Source organism: Scheffersomyces xylosifermentans, assembly GCF_036884685.1.
Source record: "Scheffersomyces xylosifermentans strain CBS 12540 chromosome Unknown RJT20scaffold_6, whole genome shotgun sequence".
NCBI lineage: Eukaryota > Fungi > Ascomycota > Pichiomycetes > Serinales > Debaryomycetaceae > Scheffersomyces > Scheffersomyces xylosifermentans.
Genome location: NW_027042944.1, coordinates 514,737 through 538,896, shown reverse-complemented (window position 1 = coordinate 538,896; position 24,160 = coordinate 514,737). Strand labels below are relative to the sequence as shown.

Sequence of the window (24,160 nt, the reverse complement as noted above, 5' to 3'; positions counted from 1 at the left end):
AAGTCGCCGAATGCTTTACCCATTCCTTGGCAAAGCTTCCCATTTTTGTCATCTCGCAACCCAATTTTTTTTTGTCATTTTCCCGCCAAAAGGTCACCTATTCCAGCCATCATATCATACCTACTCTATTCTCTCCAATAGTAAAATAGTAAAATAGTCACTAACCAACCTTCCAATTCGTCATTTCGTCATTTCGTCACTTCGTAAGTCATAGTGTTGCAGAGTCGCATAGTTAAAATATCTATTGCAGAAGAAACATCCAAACATCAATAATTAAAATAGCATTAATCCGGGGTACCACAATGCACAAAAGCAGGGAAAGCGGCCCCCACATAAACCTCGAAACTCTTGGATTGTATGGTGGAGTATATGCAGGCCATTCATATCAGGAGTCTTAGCCATGTATTGAAAAGGTCAAAAATTGGATTTTTTGATGAATTAGAACTTCTGGGGTATAGATACGGGTTCCACTAGGACCAATTTCCCATTTATTCCAGTTCTCAACATACCCAGGGTCCAAATTGAACCCCCCTCCATTCACAATCTAACCTATATACAACCACTACCCAATTCCGGTCACCTATATCACGTGACCTTCCCCCAACTCATGCGATTTCCGCATTCTTAGCATTAAATGATCTTAACTACGAAAGGAGTTTTAGTTGATGTTTCTTCTTTGTATGACCTTGTTAGAGAGAGAGAATACGCAGGTATTGGAAGCTCATAGGTACCAGTAAGCACGCTAAGCAGTTCAGTCGAAGAAATTTTCCCGTTGAATACAAGAAATTCCATTGGGTTCCTTGTCTTTAATCAACGGACAAACGAACTATATAGAAAGTATATATATACATATATAGAGTATTACAAAACACACATTCCGTATTGTGGTGAGTGATAAGTTGATAAGCAAATTTGATAAAAGAATAAGCAAGTTTGATAATTGATAATTGATATTGATATTGATATCCAGTTGAAATCCAGTTGATACCGATTTTGAGAGTTTAGAAGTCATAATTAAGAAGTCATAATTAAGAAGTGATAGTTAATTGACAATAAGAAGTGACAGTTAATTGACAATTAAGAATTAAGAATTATAGAATTAACAATTAACAATTGACAACCTAATAACAATTAACAACTAGTTATATTATACACATTAAATAACACCCACAATGCCAGACAAACCAAGAGGAATTCTCCGCAACAAGTCCGTGACTTCGCCAGAAGTTAGTCCCCACGATACAAAAGTGGACCGCCAGGAAGTGATCAAAAACACCAGATTGAATGCTGAAATAGCATCGAAATTCTCGTCGGAGGGCGATAAAATCAGAGCTGAAATCGCCAGAAAACGTTCTATCGATGGCAGCCCAGAACACTCTTCAGAACACTTACAATGGGATGAATTGAACTTGTACAAGACAGAACAAGAAAAGAGTTCCACCATGAAGATCGACGAGCCAAAAACCCCGTATGAGGGAGGCTTTAACCCAGAAGGTGAATACTACAAAGACGACGATGAGGCTGAAAACGATGATATACCCGATTTTGAGCTTGGAGAGGGAGAATATGACACTGAGAGAGCCAAACACACATTGGAGTCGTTGCATGGAAGTGAGGTCATTAAGGACCCAGAATATGAGGAAGAAGAAGACGACGAAGATCAAGAAAAGGAATTGACTGCCGAAGAAAGACACAAAAGATTCGAGCAGATGAGAAAGGAACACTACCACTTGAGAGGCAATGCTTTACATCACCAGATTGACTTGGATAAGGTTCCTGACGATGAAGAAGACGATGAAAAGGACAAAGACGAAGCTGACATTGAAGAAGATGATGATGATGAAGTTGAAGAAAACGAAGAGGAATTAAAGTAGGCTACGACTCAAGAATGTTCTTTCTGTGAAATTCAAATAACATTACAAAAGACAAATTGGACGAGGATGATTCAATGACAATCGGAGTTATGAATGCATTTCTGATACGATACAGTGGACTAGTTTCATATCGATGGAACCATTGCTAACAAAGGCTTCACCTTGCAATCCCAAAGTGGAGAATATTGAATCAATGAAACAACACGATGCAGCCATAGGAGTCAATGGACTCTATGCACTGATTCTACTGTGCATAGTATCGCTCTTTATACATATATAGATGGAATTCGCTGTTTCAATTCCGAAGTACCAATGAATATTTGCTAACGAATCACTTTTTTGCTTCAAAACATTACAACCTTCGCTATTCTGGCTCTGGTTGTATTGTATATCTCTTGGTAGATATAGTTCATCTTCAACTCTTCTCGCTAAACAATATCATCTATACTCGACTCTTTTTGCTTCAATCCTTCTTGTTCTATCTCCTTTCCACAATCTCCTTACTACAATCTCCTTCTTCCTACAACTGTCTTTGATCGTTTACTTATATTAACTTAGATCTATCAGAAGCTTTCTCCGCTTCCACTACATCTTCACTTCCTAGTCCTCTTATACGAAGTACTTCAAGAGAGAAGTATCGAGCTTTCCGGAGCTGGTCAACACGCTTACAGCCTCGGTGAAAGTAGCCTTGACCTTGCCAGCATCAGCATCCTTAACCTTAGCAGCATACTCGCCCAATTGGACATCATCGAATCTCTCGATCAACACATCAACATCAGCCTCAATGGCATCAGCCTTAGCAGCTTCACCAAAGTAGTCAACATCCTTGACAGAACCTCTGATACTTCTCTTGTACTTCTTCTTAGCAGCCTTGGCAGCTTCCTTGGCCTTCTTGGAGTTGGCTTTAGAAGAAGCAGCCTCTTCGGCAGCCTTCTTAGCAGCTTCTTCTTCAGCAGCCTTCTTAGCAGCGGCCTCTTCAGCAGCCTTTCTAGATCCAGCATCCTTCTCCCACTTCTTTCTTTCCTTCTCCTTCTTGGCGGCTTCCTTGAATAACTTGATTCTTGGGTCCTCGGAGTATGCTCTCTCAATGAGTTCTATCAATCTCTTGTTGTCCTCTTGCTTCAACTTCTTTCTGTTAGAGATGTTCTTACGTTCAATGTAACGCTTGTGGTCTCTGTTGGCAGTGTCATCTGGAACATCCTCATCCTTGAACTCGAAGGTTTTCCAAGAATCGAACTTACCCCAAGCTGAGTAGAAGTTGTCGACTTCTTCCTTGGTAGCATCTAAACCGCCCAAAGGTGGAAGTGGATCTTTCTTGTGGAATCTGGCTTCGCTCTCGAACACTGGGCCCCAAGCCTCGAAGAAGTCGTACTTGGACTTTGGTGCTGGTGGCTTTGGGTCGGAAGCAGTGTCAATGGAGTCGTATTGTTGTCTCTTGGTAGGGTCCATCATGACATCGAAGGCCTTTTGAATGATCTTGAAGAAGTCATCTTGCTCCAAACCTCCAGAAGCGGACTTCTTATCAGGGTGGTGCTTCAATACTTGCTTTCTGTGTGCTCTTCTGATCTGGTCCTCGGTGGCCTTGTATCTTAAGTGGGATAATCCCAAGACAGCATAGAGATCAGCTGTCTTCCATTCTCTTGGGTCGTGAGCCAACAATTCCTCGGATTGTTCCTCGTCTCCAAGGTCGTCATCTTGGTCTTCTTCGATTTGCTTGACGTTCTTCTCGGCCTCGAGTTTCTCGAACTCGGACCAGGTGTGTCCTCTGAGGGTTCTTGAGGCATGGGCAAGGAAGTAACGACCGACTGGTTCAACAGGACGACGAACAGGAGCTGTAAACTTAGCAACGGCCTTGAAGGCGTCGGTTTTTCCGGCTGGCAAAGATGGTAATACAATGGACATTGTGGCTTGTCTGTACTAGAGTTTGTGGGTAATTGGACTTATCTTCTGGTACTTCTATCACGGTATACTTCTATAACGAAGATGGTTCCAGGAATCTGAAAATTTTTTGGATGAAATGCGGTCTGGTTGTTACGCAGCGGGCTGAAAATTACCGAGATGGCTGATACGAGAATAAGATAATAATTTCGCAGCCATTTGATGGGGCATTTGATGGGATGGGAGGCAGTGTGGTTCTGAGTATAAGTGATGAGTGGTAGGAGTTATGTGTGGGGAGATAGGGTAAGGGTATTTGGGGGTATTAATGGTAGTCTACATTTTGATGAAGTTTTGTGGTTTGCCCATCATGGAAATGTACTTGAGATTATTTGTTAGATATGCCACAGTTAACGGTTCTATCATAGTGATAGATGTACAGTATAGTGAGGTGAATAAACCGTTCAACCCTTTTCATGTTGACATGTCAAGATCATTCAATTTGGGATTCGCTTTTATTAGTAGGAAACCAGTTATATGAGTTCTGGCTTTTTATTTTATTATTAGTATTATTAGTATCAGTATTAATAACTAGTTATTTCGCTATAATGTTATTTAAATGGACTTTAACCAATTCTATCAACCCTGTAGTGGAAAAATAGCCATTTCATTTCTTTAGTTTCCCCTGAGCTTCGAGAAATCACCAATACGACTTCTTTTCCTAGCACATGATGCATTGTATTACTCTAATCAAATTCTAAACGGAGTAGTATTTTTTTGGTAATCTTCAAATTTACTTCTCCACATCCTCCTTGATAGCTGCCATATCCAAAACCTCAATAGATCCCTCTCCTTTGGATACCTTGGCAGCATCTCCTTCCAAAAGGTCTACCAACTTTCTATAATTAATTGGATCTATGATACCGACGCACTCGTACAACTTGTCGCTCTTCTCCTCATCCACCATTTGGTCAATTACGGGTTCAATTTCCTCTTTGAATATCTTCTGGTGTGCCTTACGTGATAAAGTGATCTTAATTTTCATCTGAGCTCTAGCTATTGGTATAATCTGCTTCTCAACCAACACCTTAATTGCATCCAATGCCTGGATTTTTGCTGGTTTTGCAGGGTTCAAGTGAAATTTGATCTCGTTCAAAGCCTTTTGGATCATTGAAGGAGGATATCTCTTCTTAGATCTTGGGTTAATGCACTTGGTAGATATGATAGTCAAGAATTCGTTCTGCTTCTGTTGTAAATTGGCCGATCTCTCCTTCTCGTGGAGTTGGATCTCTCCTTTATTAAGGATTTCAAGGATGATTTCATCCTGGTTAGTGGTTCCAAAGCTCTTTTTCAAATCGTCATTATTGGCAACCTGGCCCTTCGACACATTCATGAACACTTGAGGGATCTGAAGCACCTCGTCTATGTCCTTTTCCACCTTCAGTCTCCAATCTTGTACCTTATTCTGGTAACAAGCGATCTCGAATCTCTTCTTACCTTTCTTCATTCTGACCAACGACACGTTGGTCAACCGGATTTGTGTTTGCGGCTGGTTAATTACTGCCATTTTTTACCGTCTCTACAACCTATAAATACTACAAGAACTATGTATACTAAGAAACAACCTACTATTCACCATCACTAATCACCTGAGATGCTCTTTAAGAATCTTTTTGTTAGCGATTTGATATTGTGGCAGGTGCACGACCTTTGTTAAGTATGGAGAGGTTAATTATGGGGAGGTTAAGTATGGGAGGTTCAGTATGGTATGGAGAAGGTAAGTTATGGAGGAGGTAAGTATGGAGAAAGTTAACTATAGAGGAGGTAAGTTATGTAGAAGTTGAATTTAACTAAGAAGAAGAGTTAGATATGAAGAAGTTAAGTATGGAGGTTTCACTATGGAAAAATTAACTATGGAGAAATTAACTATGGAGAAGTTTAACTATGGAAGATGCTTAACTATGGAGGTTTCAATATGGAAGTCAACTACGGAGAAGATAAGTTTAAATAGAAGAAAGTGAATTTAAGTATGGAAGAACCATGGACAAGTTAACTATGGAAGTTTAACTATGGGGATCTTACTATGGAAGTTTAACTATTGAGTAGTTAACTATGGGGATCTTCACTATGGAGGCTTAATATGAGTATACTTCTGGTAGATATTAATGCTAACGAGAATGATTTTTATATGGAAGGGTATGGTTATTTCGGATAGGTCTTGTTTGAGGAGGGTATTACAATATTACATTCGATCACTATTCTCCATTTACCATATTTGGACTGGAATCATTTGATATCCCGATTTTTCAGACTCTTTCCAGTGAAAAATAACCAATACACTGAAAACCCATTCTACTCATCTACTCATTCTACACTGAACATTGCAACAAAGTGTCTATTTTAATTATATGAAATGAACATGCAGTATATATGTAGCAGGATAATCGAATACTTTATGTGGAGACCGTCCTTGGGAAACTGGTTGATCAAGTCAGCGATCAGGCCATTCCGGTCCGGTCAATATGGAATATGGTACGGATGAATACACAACAATGTCAGCAAAACAAACCCCAAAAGGTGTGATGGTAATTTTGTCATGTGTTTCCAATTCTGAGCGCTTACTCGTCGTCTTCTTCGTCACCACCCTCGACGAACTTGCCTTTGACGTCGTGCCACAACTTACCCTTGTTGTGGTTTTGGTACCACTGGGTGATAGCAGTGTCGAAAAAACCTTGGAAAGCGAAGGCACTACCCAAGATGATGGCCACGTAGACGGAGTTCTTTTGGTATAATCTGGAGAAGATAGAAGCCTAATTGAATAAATGTTAGTATTGATTTTGTTGAATTTATGATCTTTTTGATCAAGAAGGAGTTGAATATACGAAGTGGCAAACAAATTGTCTCGAATTTTTTACTTTAAACCAGATATAGAAGCTATTCTATATCTTAGATCCACTTCTATCCTTTTATTTCTTGCCTCACATCCCTTTTTCACCCGTTTTCTCCAACTTCTTCCGGTTCTTGCATTCATGGAACACTGCTCACAAGGAGCTCTCTAAACCCCCATACCAATTGATACTCATGGGAAATTTCCGGTTCAAAATTCGAGATTCGCTTCTAACCCGTCTTCATATCCATTATTCTCTCCCAACTCATCTGCCGCTACTTACCATTTTACCTATTAATGTGTTGCTGAATACCTCTGTTCTTTCTCTGGTAACAAAACTTTCTTTTTTTTTGGACTCAGTTAACAAATTATTTCAAGTCGCAGATGATTGGTTAGAGAGTATGATGTAAGCTGATGTGAGTGTATTATGTAAGTTGCGATTTATGAAAGCGCGGCCATGAGAGAGAGTGTGTGTGTAAGTGACAATTATGAGAGTTATGTCAATTATGAAGGTTATAATAATGTATTTTTTCTTTGATGACTGAGGCCCAATTCAACCACGTGACTTCATTTGGGTGCAATATTTCTTATGTATGGGAAGTATGGGAACAGCATGGGAAGTCGGATAGCTGCAAAAATGAAAAAGTGGACCGGGTGAAGAATGGAGGTATATATTGGTGGATAATACTTTGGGGTATTATTGGTGGTGGTGGTGGTGGTAGTGGTAATGTGAGAAAAAAAAGGGTAAGAATTGATACTACTTAATGGGGGATTGCTTGTGCTGATGTTACTTAGAGAAGAACTTGCTGCGGTGGGTATGTGTTTGTGGTATAGTTGGTACACTTAAGTGAAGATTGGACGATTAATTCAAGAATTATAACAATAAAAGAAGAAAAAATTCGAGATTAGTAAGAAGTTAGCCTTGGACTTACATAGTTTACTACTCCTTTTAACATATGAGTGTATCCTTTGATGATTGTCCTAAAAAATGCAAAAACCGCTTCCAAATTGATCATTGATAAAAGTGATACATAACGAAAATAAGGAAATCTATGCCACACCAGTTCACACCAAAACTCTCAGCAACCTTGATAAATTTCACTAAGACCGCTTCAACGCTCATTACAATACCTTCTACTGTCACACCTACATGCTTCGACCATTTCATCAATTTATTATACTTTATACGTGATTAGTTCTATAGCCAGTCGCCATCTACCTACTCCAACTTGACATCCTCGACCTTCTCAGCAACCTTGGCAACCTCAGCTTCAGCAGCAGCACCCTCTGGCTTTCCACCTGGGTATCTGGAACCCTTGTTTTTGACCTTCTTGACCTTCTTCTCACCCTTTGGTTGATCCACTGGGTAACCAGCCTTCTCGGCAGCCTGGAATTCTGGGTTGGAATCGTATTCGGCCTTGATTGGTGCCAATAACTCAATGATCTTCTCAGCAACACCGGCCTTCAAGTCAACTGGAGATAATTTCTCAGATTGGAAGTCTTCCTTCAATTGCTCAATGGAAGTGTATGAAATTGGGCCACCGTACTTCTCTGGTCTGTCAATATCAAACTTGAAGACGCCGTCCTTATCAGCCAACAATTCCTGGATTGGTTGTACTACGAATTCCAAGAAAGACAAAAGACTGTTATCCTTGACGTCACCTGGAGCACAGTAGGCACTGTTGACCTTCTTTCTGATATTCTTTGGCTCTTCAACAATGTCAATCTTGGAGTTAGGGTCTGAAGCACTCATCTTACCACCTTGTCCCAAACCTGGGATCATGTGGTTCATCAAATGGGCTCTCTTCTTGTAACCAATGGAAGGTAATTGTTCCTCGGCCAAAACGAAGATCTTTCTTTGATCAACACCACCAAATTGGGCGTCAACTCCTAAGTACTCTTCATCAAGAGCTTGCATCAATGGGTAGATCAATCCAGATAACAATGGGTTGGCAACTTGCTTAACCACATCGGCACCAGCTCTCTTGGCATCGTTTTGGGTAACGACATTGGAGATCTTGAAGATATCCAAGGTGTACTCGGCACTCAACTGGTACTCGGAACCACCCACAAACTTCAATTTCTCGATAGGCACGTTGATGGACTTCAAGATAGCCTTAACAATGAATTCGTAGTACTTGGAACGGAACTTGACGGTTTCCAAGGTGGCCTTCATGTTATCCAAAAAGGCGTGCAAATCAGCCAAAAGGATGGTAACTTCACATCCGGCCTTCAAGAAATGTGCCACCTTGATCATAGGAGCAAAGTATCCACAATGAGGCTTTCCGGTAGGGGCTGTTCCCAAGTAGATCCTCACGGGTCTCTTTTCTTTCTCCAAGATGTCCTTGATGATTTGTCCGTTCAACACCTCTTGCAAGCCCTTGGTGATGAGGTTGTATTGCTCCGTTGGATCCGTATGTACTGACATATTTATTCTACGTTCTATCTATACTATATTTGTGCGGTTACTACTTACACGAGTTTACTTACCACGATATATAAGGAAGAATACACTACTGTTCTTCATTATTCACCGCCTTTATGACTCTTGAAATGCTGAAAAAATTGTGGGTTGTGTGTATAAGCAATTTTGGGTGGTAGCGCCGTGGAAAATTGACAGACGTTCGGTATGCAGGAGATGGGAGATGGATAATGGGATTCTGGAGGTAGATGATTTCTGTGGTTTGAGATGGTAGGAGTAAGTGTAAAGTGGATATTCGTGGTAATGGGAGTCATTACAACATAGAGAGTGTTTTTATTTACCAAAATTTCACATTTTCAACCGTTCCGTTACATGGCTAAATGTGGTGATATAAGTGACCTGCATATAGAATAATAAGCAGAAGGTTTTGTATACAGAGGATTTGCAGCCGATTGGGTGGTGAAGGTGGTGGTTGGTGTATTTCGGGTCAATTATGGTGAACGGGAGGTATCCGAACCAAGGTCATATATATATATATATATATAGCATGAGTGGTCTGTCAAAGGAGCGACTTGAAAAAGTATGGTTGTAGAATCGTGGATATAGACACCTGCGGAGGACACTTGTCTTACCATGCTAAGATCTCTTTATTTGTCCTTTTCCAAAGATAGAAGGTAGATGTGAAGAGATGTTTTTAACAAGGTACTTATTTAAATACCATAAGGTATAGCACTACATACATGTCTTTGAGCATACTAGTTATGCGTTTATAACATATCCCGAAGTGTGAGGCGTAAGGTAGACCGTAGACCATGGAAATGCTAAGATAACGTATCTTCAGAAGTAATGACAAGATTTATACAGCTACAGCTACAGAGTTACAGTGACTTAATACACGGGTTGTGGCGTGTTTCAAAGAGAAATGATAACAAATTACGAGAAGACAAATAAAAAAGACTGCTGCTTTATCTCTGTCCCTCTGCATAACACCAGTTTTGCTTTCTAATTCTGTCGCACAAGAGCTAAAGGTGATAAGAGGTGATAGGAAGTGACGAGAGTGGTGACAAAAGGTGACAAAGGTGGTGACAAAAGTCGACAAAATTTGTAAGAGGTGACAAAAGTTATAAGCTTTAAACGTGAGCAATACAACAAAGCTGAGTAATAATCCTGAGTAGTAAGTTAGAACATGAATAAGAATACTGAACCCCACTGGAATTCACCACATCCACCAAAGCCACCAAAGACAGTTACGTGGTTTCCAATAGAATTCTACTCTCCATTGCTCTTCTATTCGTACCATTCAATTACTTTCACAGTACACACAATTACCTTACAACTCAATTACTCTCACCATTCTCTTACTTTCACAACTCCATTGCTCTCACTACTCAAATTACTACACGAGTACCTCACCATTTTACCTCGCACTCAATTACTCTCACCATCTTTAGAAGCTCTCCCCCAACTCAATTACCTTACAACTCAACTACTTTCACCATCTTCAATTACCCCCACATCTTCTACCTCACATCTTCAATTAACCTCACATCTTCTTCACAACTTCTTCTTACAACTTCTTCAATTAACATCACATCTTCTACCTCACATCTTCATACAACTTCTTCCACCTCCCCACCACCAGGTTGTCACACGACCTCTCTTACTATCGGTCCCTCAATCCTCTCTAACTTATACACACTCCCCCGCGATCACTATCAAAAAAAACGTCACTTAGCGATCTCTTTTATTACGGTAACCGCTGCAGGGTTCTTTATCAGATTCACAGTGATTGATAGTGTTTTGAGTAGTTGATTGCTGATCGGTTGCTGTGTACTTCTTCTAAAGGTAATATAACTCCCTTTGGACAACTCACAATGAAAAGTAACAAACTAAAACGATTCTTGGTCAGCCTTCCAGCAGAGCTAGACTTCATCAATTCCGTGGCAGTACGGCAGAACGTGTTCTCAGCCCTCTACTACGCTGCCACCGACGAGGGCAAGTACCTCTCCACGCTCTTCCCCAACTTATCAGCACAAGAAATCGCTGCTCTTTCCAATTGGAACTTTCCCCTTGCATCCACTGACGAAAAGAAACTATTCTACTCCTATAAGAAGCGAAACGCCGTATATACTCATCCTAAGGATAAGGTTTGCTCCCGACTCTTGGGAGCACACGAGCCAGTATATCGCTGTGAAGAGTGTGGTTTCGACGACACATGCGTTCTCTGCTTCCACTGCTTCAATAAAGATGACCACAAGGATCATAATGTAACCATGGTTGTATCAAGTGGCGAGTCCGGTGGAATGTGTGACTGTGGAGACCCCGAAGCATTCATCAAACCTCTCAATTGCAAGTGCCAGCAGAAGATTGCTACCAGCGACGCCATGAACTCCGCAATCGCCAGAATAGAAAGTCCGCTCCATGATACAATCGGCATAGCATTAGATTACATCTTGGAAGTGCTCAACTTCTCAGTTCAAACCCTTCCCTTCATCCATGATCATGTAAATAGAGATGGAATCAACTTAACTTCGGAGATGATCTCAAATGCCTCCTCGTTGTCCAATGGCTGGTACTCTAGCGACGCCTCAGATGAAAACTCGTCTGATTTATGGTACTTGCTTCTATGGAATGACGAGTGTCACAACGTAGACGAAGCAAAGTCGGCGATAAGGGCTGCTACTGGCGCTTCGGACGAGAAAGCTGGAAGAGTGGCAAATGAAATCGATAGCAACGGTCGTTGCATCCTTGTAGAAGCAAAAGAACCAAATAAGCTTCTTAGGGCCAAACATGTAGTAGAAAGAGGCGGTCTAGTTGCTTCCATTGTCAGTGCAAGAGATTACTTAAGAGAAGTGATCGTAGAACTGATTATTTCGTGGCTTAAGGATATTACCCAATTTACCAATAATTCAGAATTTGCAGACCTCAGCAAAGCGATACTATCTGATCATCTCCTTGAACCAGGATTCCGCTTTTCCAAGAACTTTCCCCAAGATTTTCTTTGTAACTTGACTGTTAACAAGGAGAGACGATGCTTTGAGAACGGTTTACTATTGGACGGAGAAATTATAAATTTGACAGGAAATGGAGTCAAGGAAGACATCAAAATAAGCGATTTGGAGAAAAGGGCTCACCTAGTTCTTGAACCAACTAATACCACTATCGACTGGGAGCATTCAGATGATGAATCTCCATCTGACGCTATAGCCTCATCATTACAGCAAATGACAACTAAGTCTACCACAAACTCCATTGCTAGATCTAGATTACAGTACTTACTTCTTTTTGAGATCCGGTTCACTAAGCCGGTTAGGAAAATGCTTCCTTCAATACTTATCCCTCCAGTTGTAGCAGATGTCGATAAGAAACTTATCTTCTCAAAACAATTCATTGAAATATACCCTTCATTAATCACAATACTGGCCTTATCAGATAGAGAAGAAGATCTAAACAGTTTGGGCGACATTTCTTCACAAATCCTTACATGTCCTAAAACAGTTCAAAATCTCATTAGGACCAGGCAAACAGTGAACGTAATAGGCCCAGTTGCCCAGTTGATCGAAGAACATTCAACTAGGTGGAATTACGATAGTGGATACCCAAATTTTGTGGACATAGCTATAGCAAACGGGGACAGGAAATTTCACGCCATCAAGAAGGCTGTTGTAAGGGGCATTAGAGACGTAGGACATCTCACAGACAAGGAACTTGCAGCTGGCACTATGGAAACTTTCTTCCAAAAAAGTGAACTTGTCATGATTCTTCTATTTTTAAGAAATTTCCAAGGTTACTGGCCGTTGCAAAGAAAGACAGGAGACCATGTGGAGACCGAGGTGTATGACTTTGTTGTCCATTTAGAGTATTCTATTCCTGTGTTGAACATAGCTAAGTCTATAGCGACTAGCCCAGTGAGCAAAAGTGCCGTTTTAGACGCGGTCTCGTCTATCACACAATATCTTATGCTCAGAAAGCTCCCGATGAAATTTCCTGGAGTGGCCGATTTCCATGTCAGTAGACAACTCGTGGGCTTCGTGAATCCTATAAACTCACTTTTGTCATACCTTATACAATATCATGGAATTGAACTCTTCCAGCCACTTCTTGGCAGTCTCTCCAAGCCTTTTATGAATATTTCCGATATATCATTAAGAAGTATTGTTCTTGGAGCTCAGGTTAAGATTGGTTTCTGGATTAGAAACGGTATCTCCGCTTCTAGACAAGCTCTGTTGTATTTTGATGCCATTCTTAATGACCTTACTTACCTCAGGGATATGCATTTGAACAAAATTGCAGCTTTAATTGATGATCCCGTCACTACTTTGTTCAATTTCTTAGATCGTTGGGAATTGTACGATTGGTATGTTAACAATGAGAGTTACGATAAGACCGTCTACGAGGATAGGTTCAACACCATCTCAGAAAAATTCATTTTATTTATCTACAATATCATAACAGATAGAACTTCCTTTGTTGATTCAAGTCCAGAGGACAAACTCTTAGCCAAGGCTGAAATGTCCATTGCCTATGCTCTATGTGATGAGCCAAAAGCCTATTCGGTTCTAAAGAGCTTGGTAGACTCGGATATTTCAGAGTTGCCGCAATTCGATGACATTTTGTATAAATGTGCTGATTATCAAGCTCCCACCGGACTCATTGATGCAGGTTTATACAGGTTGAAACCAACGATGTTCGAAAAGCTTGATCCACTTAGTATCTTCTTAGATCCAAGCAAGTTTCAAGTCGTTTCTGAAGCATTGGTTAGGAGCATCGCGAAGAACAAGGACATAAAAGAAGAAAAGGTAGTTCTTGTTCCAGAGATAACTGAATGTGAAAACAATTTTGTCAATGAAAACATCGCTAGATTCACTAAAACAAAGGAATTTGCCAAGTTGGTATACAAATATCTCCAAGTAGCCTTGGATACTTCAGATGAGACGTATCTTCCACAGCTATTGCATTTAATTCATGCTGTATTGAAAGATGATGAGCTCTTGCATGGGCAGAAGTACTTGAACGAACACTTTATAAACATACCAATTACCGATCTTTTACTTACTATAGTTGAGTCTACGATGTCTAAGCATGTAGTCCTGAAAGCCGACTTTTTAGTGGACCAGTTCGTTCTAAAGGACCAAAGGGTCATCGACAACCTCATTGATTGTTTTGGAGAAGAATATGTCAAGTCATACAAGCGCAAAAAGACTGATTTATTCGAAACAGACGCCGAAAAGAAGAAGCGATTGGCAGAAGAGAGAAAGTCAAAGATCATGAAGAAGTTCGCGAAGAGACGTGAAAAGTTCTTGGACCAAAACAAGGAATTTAAGGAGGGAGTTGCGGAAAGCATGTCAGCGACTGAGAGTACAAGTGAGCTTTTGCTCCGTACATGTGTATTGTGTGGCGAACAAGAGTCTACAAGTGACCCATTTGGTATTCTCGTGAGTACTACTGAAACCCTGACATTATGGAAGCTTCCCGATGCAGTGGACAAAGTCCATTTGAAGTTGGCTTTCCTGTCCTGGGATGAACAGAGTGATATCTCACCACGTCATTCTCTGAATGGAAAGGGCGGAATATATGGTACAGGTTACGGCTACATTGACGAATTCAAGACTTATTTGAACAAGAACAATGTCACTGCTTCAGTATTGTCCACCTGCGGTCATGGTATGCACTATAGCTGTTACCGAACGGCCAGTGACAATAGAAAGCACTATGCCTGCCCTCTTTGCCATAATTTACATGACCTTTTCCTACCAACTTATATTCCACCATCATCGGGAGGTGGTTTCGAGGCAGATGAAGTCGTTAAGCAGCCTATAAATTCAAAATATAACAAGATTACTTCTTCAAGCAGCGTCTCAAAGTCAAGAAAGATCATCGAAGCTTTGGTGAACGAGGATTATTTCAACTCAGCTGATACAGACTTCAGGCGCTTTGCCAGAATTTTGGTGGATGATTTGATGGAACTGACATATGAATCCAAATATCTCGTTGGCATTAACTCGAACGAAAAGTTCTTTAACAACTTGCAAAACATATCTGTTTTGATTGCTGACACTATCAGAATGAATGAAATAGCTACTAGACTTGAAGGAGTCAAAAGTTTAAGTAATTTCCTACAACAAATTCCAGGATCAGTAAAGACTCTCTTAAAGTCATTGATACAATGCAGGGCTATTATTTTCGAGTGCAGAAGCTCTCCAATGCTATTGGGTAATCAATACGACCTTTCATTTGAAATCAATTCATTCTGGAACTCCGATCAACTATTGGACGGTGTTTTCAACGAAGTTGTCCTGCTTTACTTTCAGACGGATGAGTCTATTACGACATTGGCAAGATTGGGACTTGCTAAATTAGTCACTATTGTGATATATGCTTTGACTAGAAGATTGAATGATCAAAATAGCAGTCAATCGTTCAAGGATACTCTTAAAGTGGGAGAACCTGGTATCGTTAGCCAGGAGACTCGAGAGGCTTTGGTGATTATTCTTGGAGGTGTTACATTCGATCTTGGTTATGACATTGACCTCATGGATGTAGAACTTTTGGATTCTTTGTACTATAGTATTGAACGACTTGCATTGCCTTATTTAAGACAGATCGCTATTTTCGAAGATGTCCTCACATCAAAGAACTTGGGTGAAAATACTCATGAGAGTATTCCAAATTTGCTAGAATTGGAAGCTGATATCTTGAAACAGAGTCGTTTGGATTCTACTGATGCTCTCACTCAGGCATTGCATTTACCCTCGCTCACTGAGCTTATCCTGAGCATCGCATTCGAGGGCCATGAACTTGACTATAATGTATACAATATCGTGCTAAGTGCGAAGATACCGAAGTATATCTCGTCGGGAATTCTCACTCTTGACTACCCTGGTGTAGTCAAGCTAATTGACCTTCCTGATGACTATACTGATTGTATTACTGATGTTGAGACTTATTCAGTAAAGGGCGGGTATGATAGAATCATTTGCTTAGCTTGTGGTTCTTTCTTGAAGAATTCTAGGTTTGCTCCACACATGTCTGAGTGCTCTACGCACACAAATGTCTTTTACTTACCTAGATTAAATGTTTTAAGAATCTGTACTCATATCGGCCATAATAGGATAAGCATTGAAATCCCAGCACCATATTTGACTGTACATGGTGAAATCAAAAAGAAAAGGGTCGGAGGAAAGGCAACGTTGAATAAATACAGATATCAGTATTTGAATAAGATCTGGTTAAATCAGGGATTGTACGGTTTTGTCACCAGGAACTTGTTTGGCACAAGACAATCATTTGCTGATTTGAACATAAACGTCGGAAGGGATGATGATATGGATGATGATTACGACAGTGATATTTTCGATGAAAGAGAGGAAGACGAAATGGTCGACGAAGATCCAGAAAGCTTTATTTGGTAGTTTTTGATGTGTATAGTGTAATACAGGGGTGAATTACCACAACAGTTGATATTTAATGTATTCATATACAATCTATAAAGTATCCCAACCTCCGGCGTCTAAAACGCTATCCAAGTTTCGAACAATTATGTTCTGAACATTATGCTGTAACCACACATTTCTTATAAACTCGTCATATCTTGCTTTCATTAAGTAAAGTGTTTTCATCTTCTTCGACTCCCCTGGTAGTTCGCCATGTTGATCTAAGAAAGGACCATTGTAAAATGAACCACCATTCTTGTGCAATAACAACAAACTCCGTTCCTTCGGTAAAAGGAATATTCCAACATCGTTGGCGCATTCCTTCAAGTAATGAGTGGTACATTGGCCCTCTTTGCAACCAATAGCCGGCTTCTGTGTATCAATAACTGTACCACAGAAAAGGCAAATTGCTGGGTCCTCAATTGACATGTGCGGATTGTTGTACTTATCCAGATAGTAATATTTAGTGAAGAAGTAGTCCAATCTCTCAGGAAGTTCTGTCAATTTGACCAATCCTGGATACTCAAGTCCTTTTCTAGTTTCAATAAGTTCTACACTTTGTTTAGAGGTCTTTGAGTAATTAACGAACCCGCTAAAAACGTTACCTTCGTAACTCGAATCCGTGGAAACAAACAAATCTAAGTGTTCCGCTACAGATTTTATGTTCAAGAAGGCACAAAGTCTGTCCGCCTCTGTACCAACTTCAGCAATTGCCGCAAAATCAATATGTTCGACGTTGGCACATTGAATGAAAGCAAAAATAGCAGCCCTTCTTAAGAAGGGAGTTACTGCCTTCACGAGCATGGAGTAGATCACCGTGCCGAATTCTTCATCATTAACGATCATGTCTACTTCACTCTCGGTGATTTTCTTAAATGCCAACCTTGCAGCATTGGATGTGCGCAAGCTGACACCAGCTATTTCCGGAACATCTAGAATGGAATAATCCTGTCCTCGATAAAAATCGTGAGTTACGATTTCTTTGGCTAAAATATTGAAGTTCTGTATCAATTGGCCCAAGAAACAAGTCTTCAATATCGTATTAAAGTCATATCCCGACTTTGGAAGGGGATGGATATTCACTAATAATTCAAAGAAGTCCGCCTCTATAATCGTAGCATTGATTGCATCATTCGACAAGGAGAAAATATGTGCGAGTATTTTTGCATAAGCATCTCCTCGAGGGTTTGGCGTATGAATCCAGTTCTTCACCTTCATAAGAACGCAAGAATTACGGAATTCGTTCAAAGTTCTCAAGTTTATCAAGGCATTGTTCGATAACTGATTGATCACGAGTTGCTTACCAGCAGATGTTCCTCTCAACGAAATCTCTATAGACTTAATTGTGTTCACTAGAATAAAAACAGTGTCTGCCTTGAAGACCTGGGGAAACGTAAGTAAAGACAAGATCTGGAACATGCTACTCAAAAGCACTCTAAAGCTGTGCAGGGATGAATTGACATCAGCTACTGCGGACAGGGAAAGCATTTCTCTAGCAGCGGGCGTAAGAATGCATTGTTCCTCAAAATCAATATCTGAGTCACTTATAAACTTCCTATACCACTCTTCCTGATTCACAATTTTTGGATTTATATGCTCAAAAGGATTTGAAGTATTCAATGAGGGTGCTAAAAATTGAGAAAGAGACCTCTTGTTAGAAGTCCAGAATATAGGGATAAACATATTATTAATTGCCTTGCACAATGGACAAAGGAATTCCTTTCTCTCGACATTCTCTGGGGAATTTCTGGTGATCTGATTCAGGCGACCTTTGTTATTGTTCAAGTAGTTCATGTAGCACTGGAAATGCATTCCATGACCACAACTCAGAGAAACTAATTTGCTATCGACATGATCATGTTGTGAGAACCCTGGTCCAATAACATTAGCCTCTTTGATACGATGCATGTAGGCTCGCCATTTTTCGGTCTTTATTTCGTCGTGAAGCATTTCAGGGTCGTGTTCATGTTCATCTACATCAGCGTTGGCGTTGTCAGAGAATGCTTTCAAAAACCAGAATCTATCATTGAATGGCACTGTACGGAATTCGGAAGATTTGGAAATATACGTAATGATACCGAATGGTCCAGCATCCTCTGCGGCATTCTGACATAACAAGCAATGAGCTTCCGGAAATTTCCATCCTGCTTCGTCTTCATAGTCTTCCATTTCAATGTCACTTCCATAGGACCGTTCAAAATTGTTCTTCTTCAAGAACATCGACTGTTGTTTCTTAAACTTAGCGATCAACTTGGCTTGTCTCTCTTGTGCCATCTTCTTCTTGCTTTCGAACTCAGATTCGTCGTTATTTGGTTCTGTATTGAATTCTATCTTGTTAGGATCAAATCCATCAACTTGATCTCTCAATATCTTGCCTAAAGAGCCATACTTGTCTTCAAATACTTTCAAAATGCAGCATATCTTTACATGCTGGCTCTTAAATTCATCTCTTGTTAAGATATCATAGAGCAAGACAGCTATGGATGTACCATAGGCATCAGAAATATTGACGAATCTATCATAAAATGATCCGTACTGGCTAATGTCAATGGCACTTTCAAAAGAACAGATATGTATCAAATGCAATGCCGTTTCTAGCAAGCTTTCAACTTCTCCAATTCCTTCCTTTCTAATATAAGTTAAAGTTCTTATCAAGAAATCGGAAAAATAGGCAGAGGCGGAGAAGTTACCAATGTATCTATAAATTCCCAACTCGCTTGAGTCCCTTAATTTAGGTTCTATCACTATCTCTGTAATTGGCTTGCGAGTTTTTTTGTGTGTTCTTTCTTTCACAAACTTTATTGCATCATCTTTCGTATTTGTTGTATAGTTGAAGTAATATGGGTTAATTTCATCGTAATACTCTTCCTTGAGATGATAGACACCAATATCACTTGCACCTTGTGGTGCAGTAAATGTTGTCATTTCTGTGAGAATGAGGTCGAACTGCTTTTCACTTGCAATGTGGTCAGGTATTTGTGAGCATAATTTCGTATAACTCATTGGGCCAAAGCATAAATTGTGGATTATTTCTTTCTTAATTCTAATATGTTTCACAACTTCATCTTTCAAGCCACGTAAGTAAAGGTCCTCGGTCAACACATGAACAAAGAAATTCATGCATTCCTCCAACATATATGGCAATGTTTTCAGATCGTAACATAATGAAGTCTGATCTGCTGACACTTGAAGTTCCAAGTCAGTTACTTCATTATGCTTTGCCTCATTCAACCACCCGTCCATCAAGAGCCATCTACTAAATAATAGGAAGCATACGAGATTAGGACTATTCGAATTGATGAAGACTTGCGTGAGGAAGAGATCCCTCATGTAACCACTTTCTCTTAAACCTGTGTTTCTGTATAGCTGTAATTGCGATCTTACACTGAACCCATTTCTAACCCAGAATCCAGATTTAATCTGTGACATAAGGACAATCGTCCTTATTGGATAGTCAAATATAGAAGTGAGTGGATTGGGTATATCTATGACATGACTAGCTCCGCCAAAATCGGTGGATGAGTCGAGTACCTCGACAATTTCCGAAGGAGATTGGAAGTCAGAAAGCTCAATTAACCAACTCAAAAACGAGTGGATCGGATGTAAAAAGCTGACTTTTTCCTCATCTATACGATAATGTTGAATAATATTACCTCCGATAGGTTCTTTCGATATGCGCTTATCACTGGATAAGCTTATATCGACGTACTCATCCAAAAGACCAGGGTAATCATTATTCTCGAGCTTCAAAAGAAAGCCGATGACATACTTAATCGCATTTTTCGACAATGTTTTCTTTAGGATTGGATCTACATCGCCTAAGTTAGATAAACAATGAGAAATGTACTCACCAAACTGGTAGATGACCAGTATTGCATGGAAAAAGGCAGTGTAGTCTGGACTCTCATACTCGACGTGATTCTTCTTTTCTCTCTTCATGACTGGGCGTCCCTGAAATAATGCCAAGATGTCACATGCCATGGGTATAATGTTGCTGGTAAGAATGTACTTGCTATCACGACTTCTACTCAAAATGTAACCAATGTCAAAGAATATCTGTCCCCAACGACGGTTTTTTAAACTTTTCATTGAAATTTCGTGTGACACTTCCACACACTCAGGAGAACGGATTTCTTCCACAGTGAGAAAGCCGTAGATTGATGCAAAGATTCTTGATATGTCTCCATGTTGTACTATAGATGTGGAATTCGAAGGACATGTGAAAAGCTGTGTGGAGAGAGTACACATTATATTTAATTCCGGTTCTCTGTCCATGGTGAGAAACATATCAGCAATTGTTGGATAAATGTCGACATACTGGCAGGAAATAATATTCTTGTAGCAAAGATTTGTAATAAGGGACGTTGAGTACATATCATGTAGGTAGATCCGTACCGACTTCCAAAACCGTACATCCAAGTAGATAAGATACTGTAAGCGGGATCCCAAGTGACTAGAATGAGGCTCATAATCATCTTCTGTCAAGTTGTAGTCGCACTCACGGCACAACTCATCAGGTAAGTTCCACTTCAGTGGCTTGAAGAACCAGTGCTGTTGAGATTTTCTATCTCCTTTTGTGGAGGGTATCTTTGGAATCCTTAAACTCAGATCCAATGAACCTACTCTATACTGGTAGAAATCGTCCAGTTTGCTTGAAATAAGAAGGCCATTGTTCCATTTTCCACAGAAAGCTCTGCAGAATAAGTTCTTTGCGCTGTTGTTGATTTTGAACATTTCACTCTCAGTTAAGTGATTTATCCAGATCAAGATTTCATCACACATATCCTCCCTGAAGACGTCTCTGTGACTTCTGATTGCCGTAGCAAGCCCTGTTGCACTTAAGATTTTCTGTCTCTCGAGAAGAAGTTTTATATTCTTCAGGCTTATCACTTTTGCTTTACCGTAATTTTGAACTTTCTCCGTAACCATAACTGCAAATTGTTTAACTTTCATACTAGCCAAATGAATTCGTTGAACTGCATCTCGGTAATGTCTGATCTGGTCGTTGTATACCATAAGAAAGTATTTGTCATTATTTGCATCCACAAAATTTTCCAGATTGCTGTGGTATTTTTGGGGGTCTAAGGTGCTATTAATTGTATTGAGTTCCACTTTGGCATCAGTGCCCTCCTCTGGATCATCGAATTGTGAGTCTGACTGACTCATAACATCAATTACATAGTCGAGCAAAATCTCGATTGTTCTCAAAAAGCACTCTTCTAAATCTTCTGGCATCTTTTGGTTCCGTATAGTGTTACTTGCATCGTCGCTTGCGGCGTATGGACACATGTATTCTTTCACCCAAGCTTCTGGGTCACCACAGTCACAGACTCCACCATTTTCTCTTTGACAAATGGTAATGTGGACCTTATGACCGGGATGGTATTCTGGTTGGAAGCAATGAGAGCAAAGGGCACAAGTATCGTCGAAACCACATGTCAAGCATCGATATATCGGTTCTCCCTTGCGAAAAATACGGGCACAGGGCAGATTGGCGTGGAAAGCATGGTGATTATGAGTATCGTGTTTAGGATCTCTTTTTTTGAGATTGAGCTTATAGTAGTTAGCAAAGAGCCAATTGAAATTGGAGTCTACCAGAGCAATCATGGATTCTGGTGAGTGTTCCTCGCAGTTGGGGAACGCATTTGGAAAGAGCCAATTCAAGTATTTGCCGTTATTGGAGAGAGAAAGGAACACCGCCTTTCTGATTTGAGTACGAACTTCGCTGGAGAAGTTGAAGTTGGACTCTGCCGGAAGATGGAGAAGAAACCGCCGGAGCGTTTCTGTAGCATCCATGGTGGCTGTATGGTGTTTTATATAGCGATTTGAGCGCTTTTGTCTCGATACTGGCGGACACAGCAGCAATAAATAGAAAGAAACAACAAGTGACAAATGGTTGTAAAAAAAATGTTAGCCGCCACTGGTAATAAAATTTGATAGTGAACCGCGCGTGGAGGAGATTTAGCGAGAAGATAGTGAGGTGAGGGTGGCGGTGGGGCGTTAGTGAGGGAGACAAAAGAGGGTGGCTAAAGGAGTATTAAAAAGGTTAAAAGAGGCAAGAACATTTTGTGATAGTGCGTGGTGTTTGTGATGTGTGAGAGAGAGAAGGGGAGAAGGGGAGAGAAGGTAGAGAGAGAGAGAGAGAAGGGAAGAAGGGGAGAGAAAGTAGACAGAGATGGTGTAATGTACTTAGTTAGTGAGACAATAGTGACGGTATCAATATGATAGTGAGGCTCGTGAGAATATTGAGAATACTGAGAATATTGAGAATACTGAGAATACTGATATCGAAGAATAGTGAAAGATTTAGAACGTAAACTGGAAAATGCAGGATAAATACATGTAACAAGCGTCGTGTGGGGAGTAGAAGACTAAGAGACTAAGAGTGCCAGTTTATTCTCGAAGTTAGTATCGGGTAAGTAGTGACACTGACACTGACACTTACACTGCAAGTAAATCCTAAGAAAGTAACGAATAATACCTTGTTAAATGTAATTTCTTCACTATTCAGAGCTAGCTATGTGTACTATTCATATACCCTTTAACTTAACACCACTGCACTAGTGCACTCCGCCTAAATTCAATCTTCTAGCGAGAGATCGCACTCTTCTAGCGACAACTATGCCAAAATCTCCCTGTTTTCTGTTATTCTCACCTCCATTTGCTACAGGAAACTCAAAAATTATCAGAATCTTCAAAACGGAGACCTCCATGAACCTCCAACTGTTCTTCCATACTCCGATACAATTCACCACCATTCTCGAATTAATGGTCATAGATTGGCTAATAGTATAATTGAAAGCAAATAATATCAATATCTGAAGCACTTCAAGCCCGTGCCAAAGCAATTTCCTATTTAAATACAATTCATATCCATCATTTCAAATAAACCCTTAAACACAATGGCAAGAGATATCATATATTACAATCCCAGCATTGATGCAAACAAACAGAAACTTCAACATGTCCAGGATATAGCATCGCTTGCACTTGGAGTCGGGGCGGGCGTGCTAACACTTGAATCGGCCTATGGGTTTATATTCTACTTCGTGGGTCTTACTGTTGCCAACTTCTTATTCTATAGCATCTGTTGCGAGAACCAGCCGAAGAAGTTCTTTGTTAAGCCATTGCAAGACGTGTACTTAGCTGGTATATTCACTAATATCGCAGGTTACATCATGATGTGGTGTTTGGTGTATGCATTGGTGAAGCTGAGTAGTTAAGAGAGAGAGGGATAGAAAGTTAGATCTTGGTATCAGTTGTAGGAGAATCGGAACGAAAGTTATATAAGATGGTAATTGTCTTGGAAGTTGTCGAGTCAAGTTTCAATTGTCAAATGAGTCTTGAAATAGGAGACACAAGGAAGTATGACATATCGATGTATAGTTGACAAATCTTGTCGGAATATGTACAAATTTATATATATATATATATATATATATACCTACTTTGAAAGGTGCTTCTAAGAACACTTCCAGGATGTTCACATGTTTCATCGTAGATATATCTTTACACTCAACATAAACAAAATACCAGTGAACAGCATCGAATTTTCAATTAGTTAGTAAATGGAAAGATGCATAGGTATTAAGAAGTAGTTATGGAATGGAAGTCCTAAATTCATGTGGCTATTCGTACTGGGCAAATCGAACAGAAGCAACTTGACTCG

General features: G+C 40.1%; 7 protein-coding genes across 7 annotated transcripts; 3 read left to right on the top strand and 4 right to left on the bottom strand. All coding sequences in view use genetic code 12, as the record gives it.

Annotated features, from left to right (window-relative positions):
• The first annotated feature begins 690 nt into the window (after positions 1 to 690).
• On the top strand, positions 691 to 2,206 carry RJT20DRAFT_141981 (uncharacterized protein). The gene has a single exon (XM_064918641.1). It carries the CDS (start codon positions 1,173 to 1,175, stop codon positions 1,872 to 1,874), a length of 702 nt encoding a protein of 233 aa, XP_064773016.1. The 5' UTR covers positions 691 to 1,172; the 3' UTR covers positions 1,875 to 2,206.
• On the bottom strand, positions 2,207 to 3,833 carry ZUO1 (zuotin). The gene has a single exon (XM_064917533.1). The coding sequence runs from the start codon at positions 3,774 to 3,776 to the stop codon at positions 2,484 to 2,486; it is 1,293 nt and encodes a 430-aa protein (XP_064773015.1). The 5' UTR covers positions 3,777 to 3,833; the 3' UTR covers positions 2,207 to 2,483.
• Positions 3,834 to 4,416: 583 nt separating this feature from the next.
• RJT20DRAFT_53456 (guanine nucleotide exchange factor) lies at positions 4,417 to 5,381 on the bottom strand. Its single transcript, XM_064920553.1, has one exon. It carries the CDS (start codon positions 5,314 to 5,316, stop codon positions 4,543 to 4,545), a length of 774 nt encoding a protein of 257 aa, XP_064773014.1. The 5' UTR covers positions 5,317 to 5,381; the 3' UTR covers positions 4,417 to 4,542.
• A 2,415-nt stretch (positions 5,382 to 7,796) lies between these two features.
• Positions 7,797 to 9,128, bottom strand: TYS1 (tyrosine--tRNA ligase). The gene has a single exon (XM_064917532.1). The coding sequence runs from the start codon at positions 9,062 to 9,064 to the stop codon at positions 7,856 to 7,858; it is 1,209 nt and encodes a 402-aa protein (XP_064773013.1). The 5' UTR covers positions 9,065 to 9,128; the 3' UTR covers positions 7,797 to 7,855.
• Positions 9,129 to 10,833: 1,705 nt separating this feature from the next.
• Positions 10,834 to 16,526, top strand: UBR1 (E3 ubiquitin-protein ligase). Its single transcript, XM_064917531.1, has one exon. The coding sequence runs from the start codon at positions 10,933 to 10,935 to the stop codon at positions 16,468 to 16,470; it is 5,538 nt and encodes a 1,845-aa protein (XP_064773012.1). The 5' UTR covers positions 10,834 to 10,932; the 3' UTR covers positions 16,471 to 16,526.
• On the bottom strand, positions 16,527 to 22,346 carry RJT20DRAFT_129569 (putative ubiquitin-protein ligase). The gene has a single exon (XM_064917530.1). It carries the CDS (start codon positions 22,285 to 22,287, stop codon positions 16,543 to 16,545), a length of 5,745 nt encoding a protein of 1,914 aa, XP_064773011.1. The 5' UTR covers positions 22,288 to 22,346; the 3' UTR covers positions 16,527 to 16,542.
• Positions 22,347 to 23,055: 709 nt separating this feature from the next.
• On the top strand, positions 23,056 to 23,765 carry RJT20DRAFT_53411 (uncharacterized protein). The gene has a single exon (XM_064920552.1). It carries the CDS (start codon positions 23,394 to 23,396, stop codon positions 23,712 to 23,714), a length of 321 nt encoding a protein of 106 aa, XP_064773010.1. The 5' UTR covers positions 23,056 to 23,393; the 3' UTR covers positions 23,715 to 23,765.
• Positions 23,766 to 24,160: the final 395 nt, after the last annotated feature.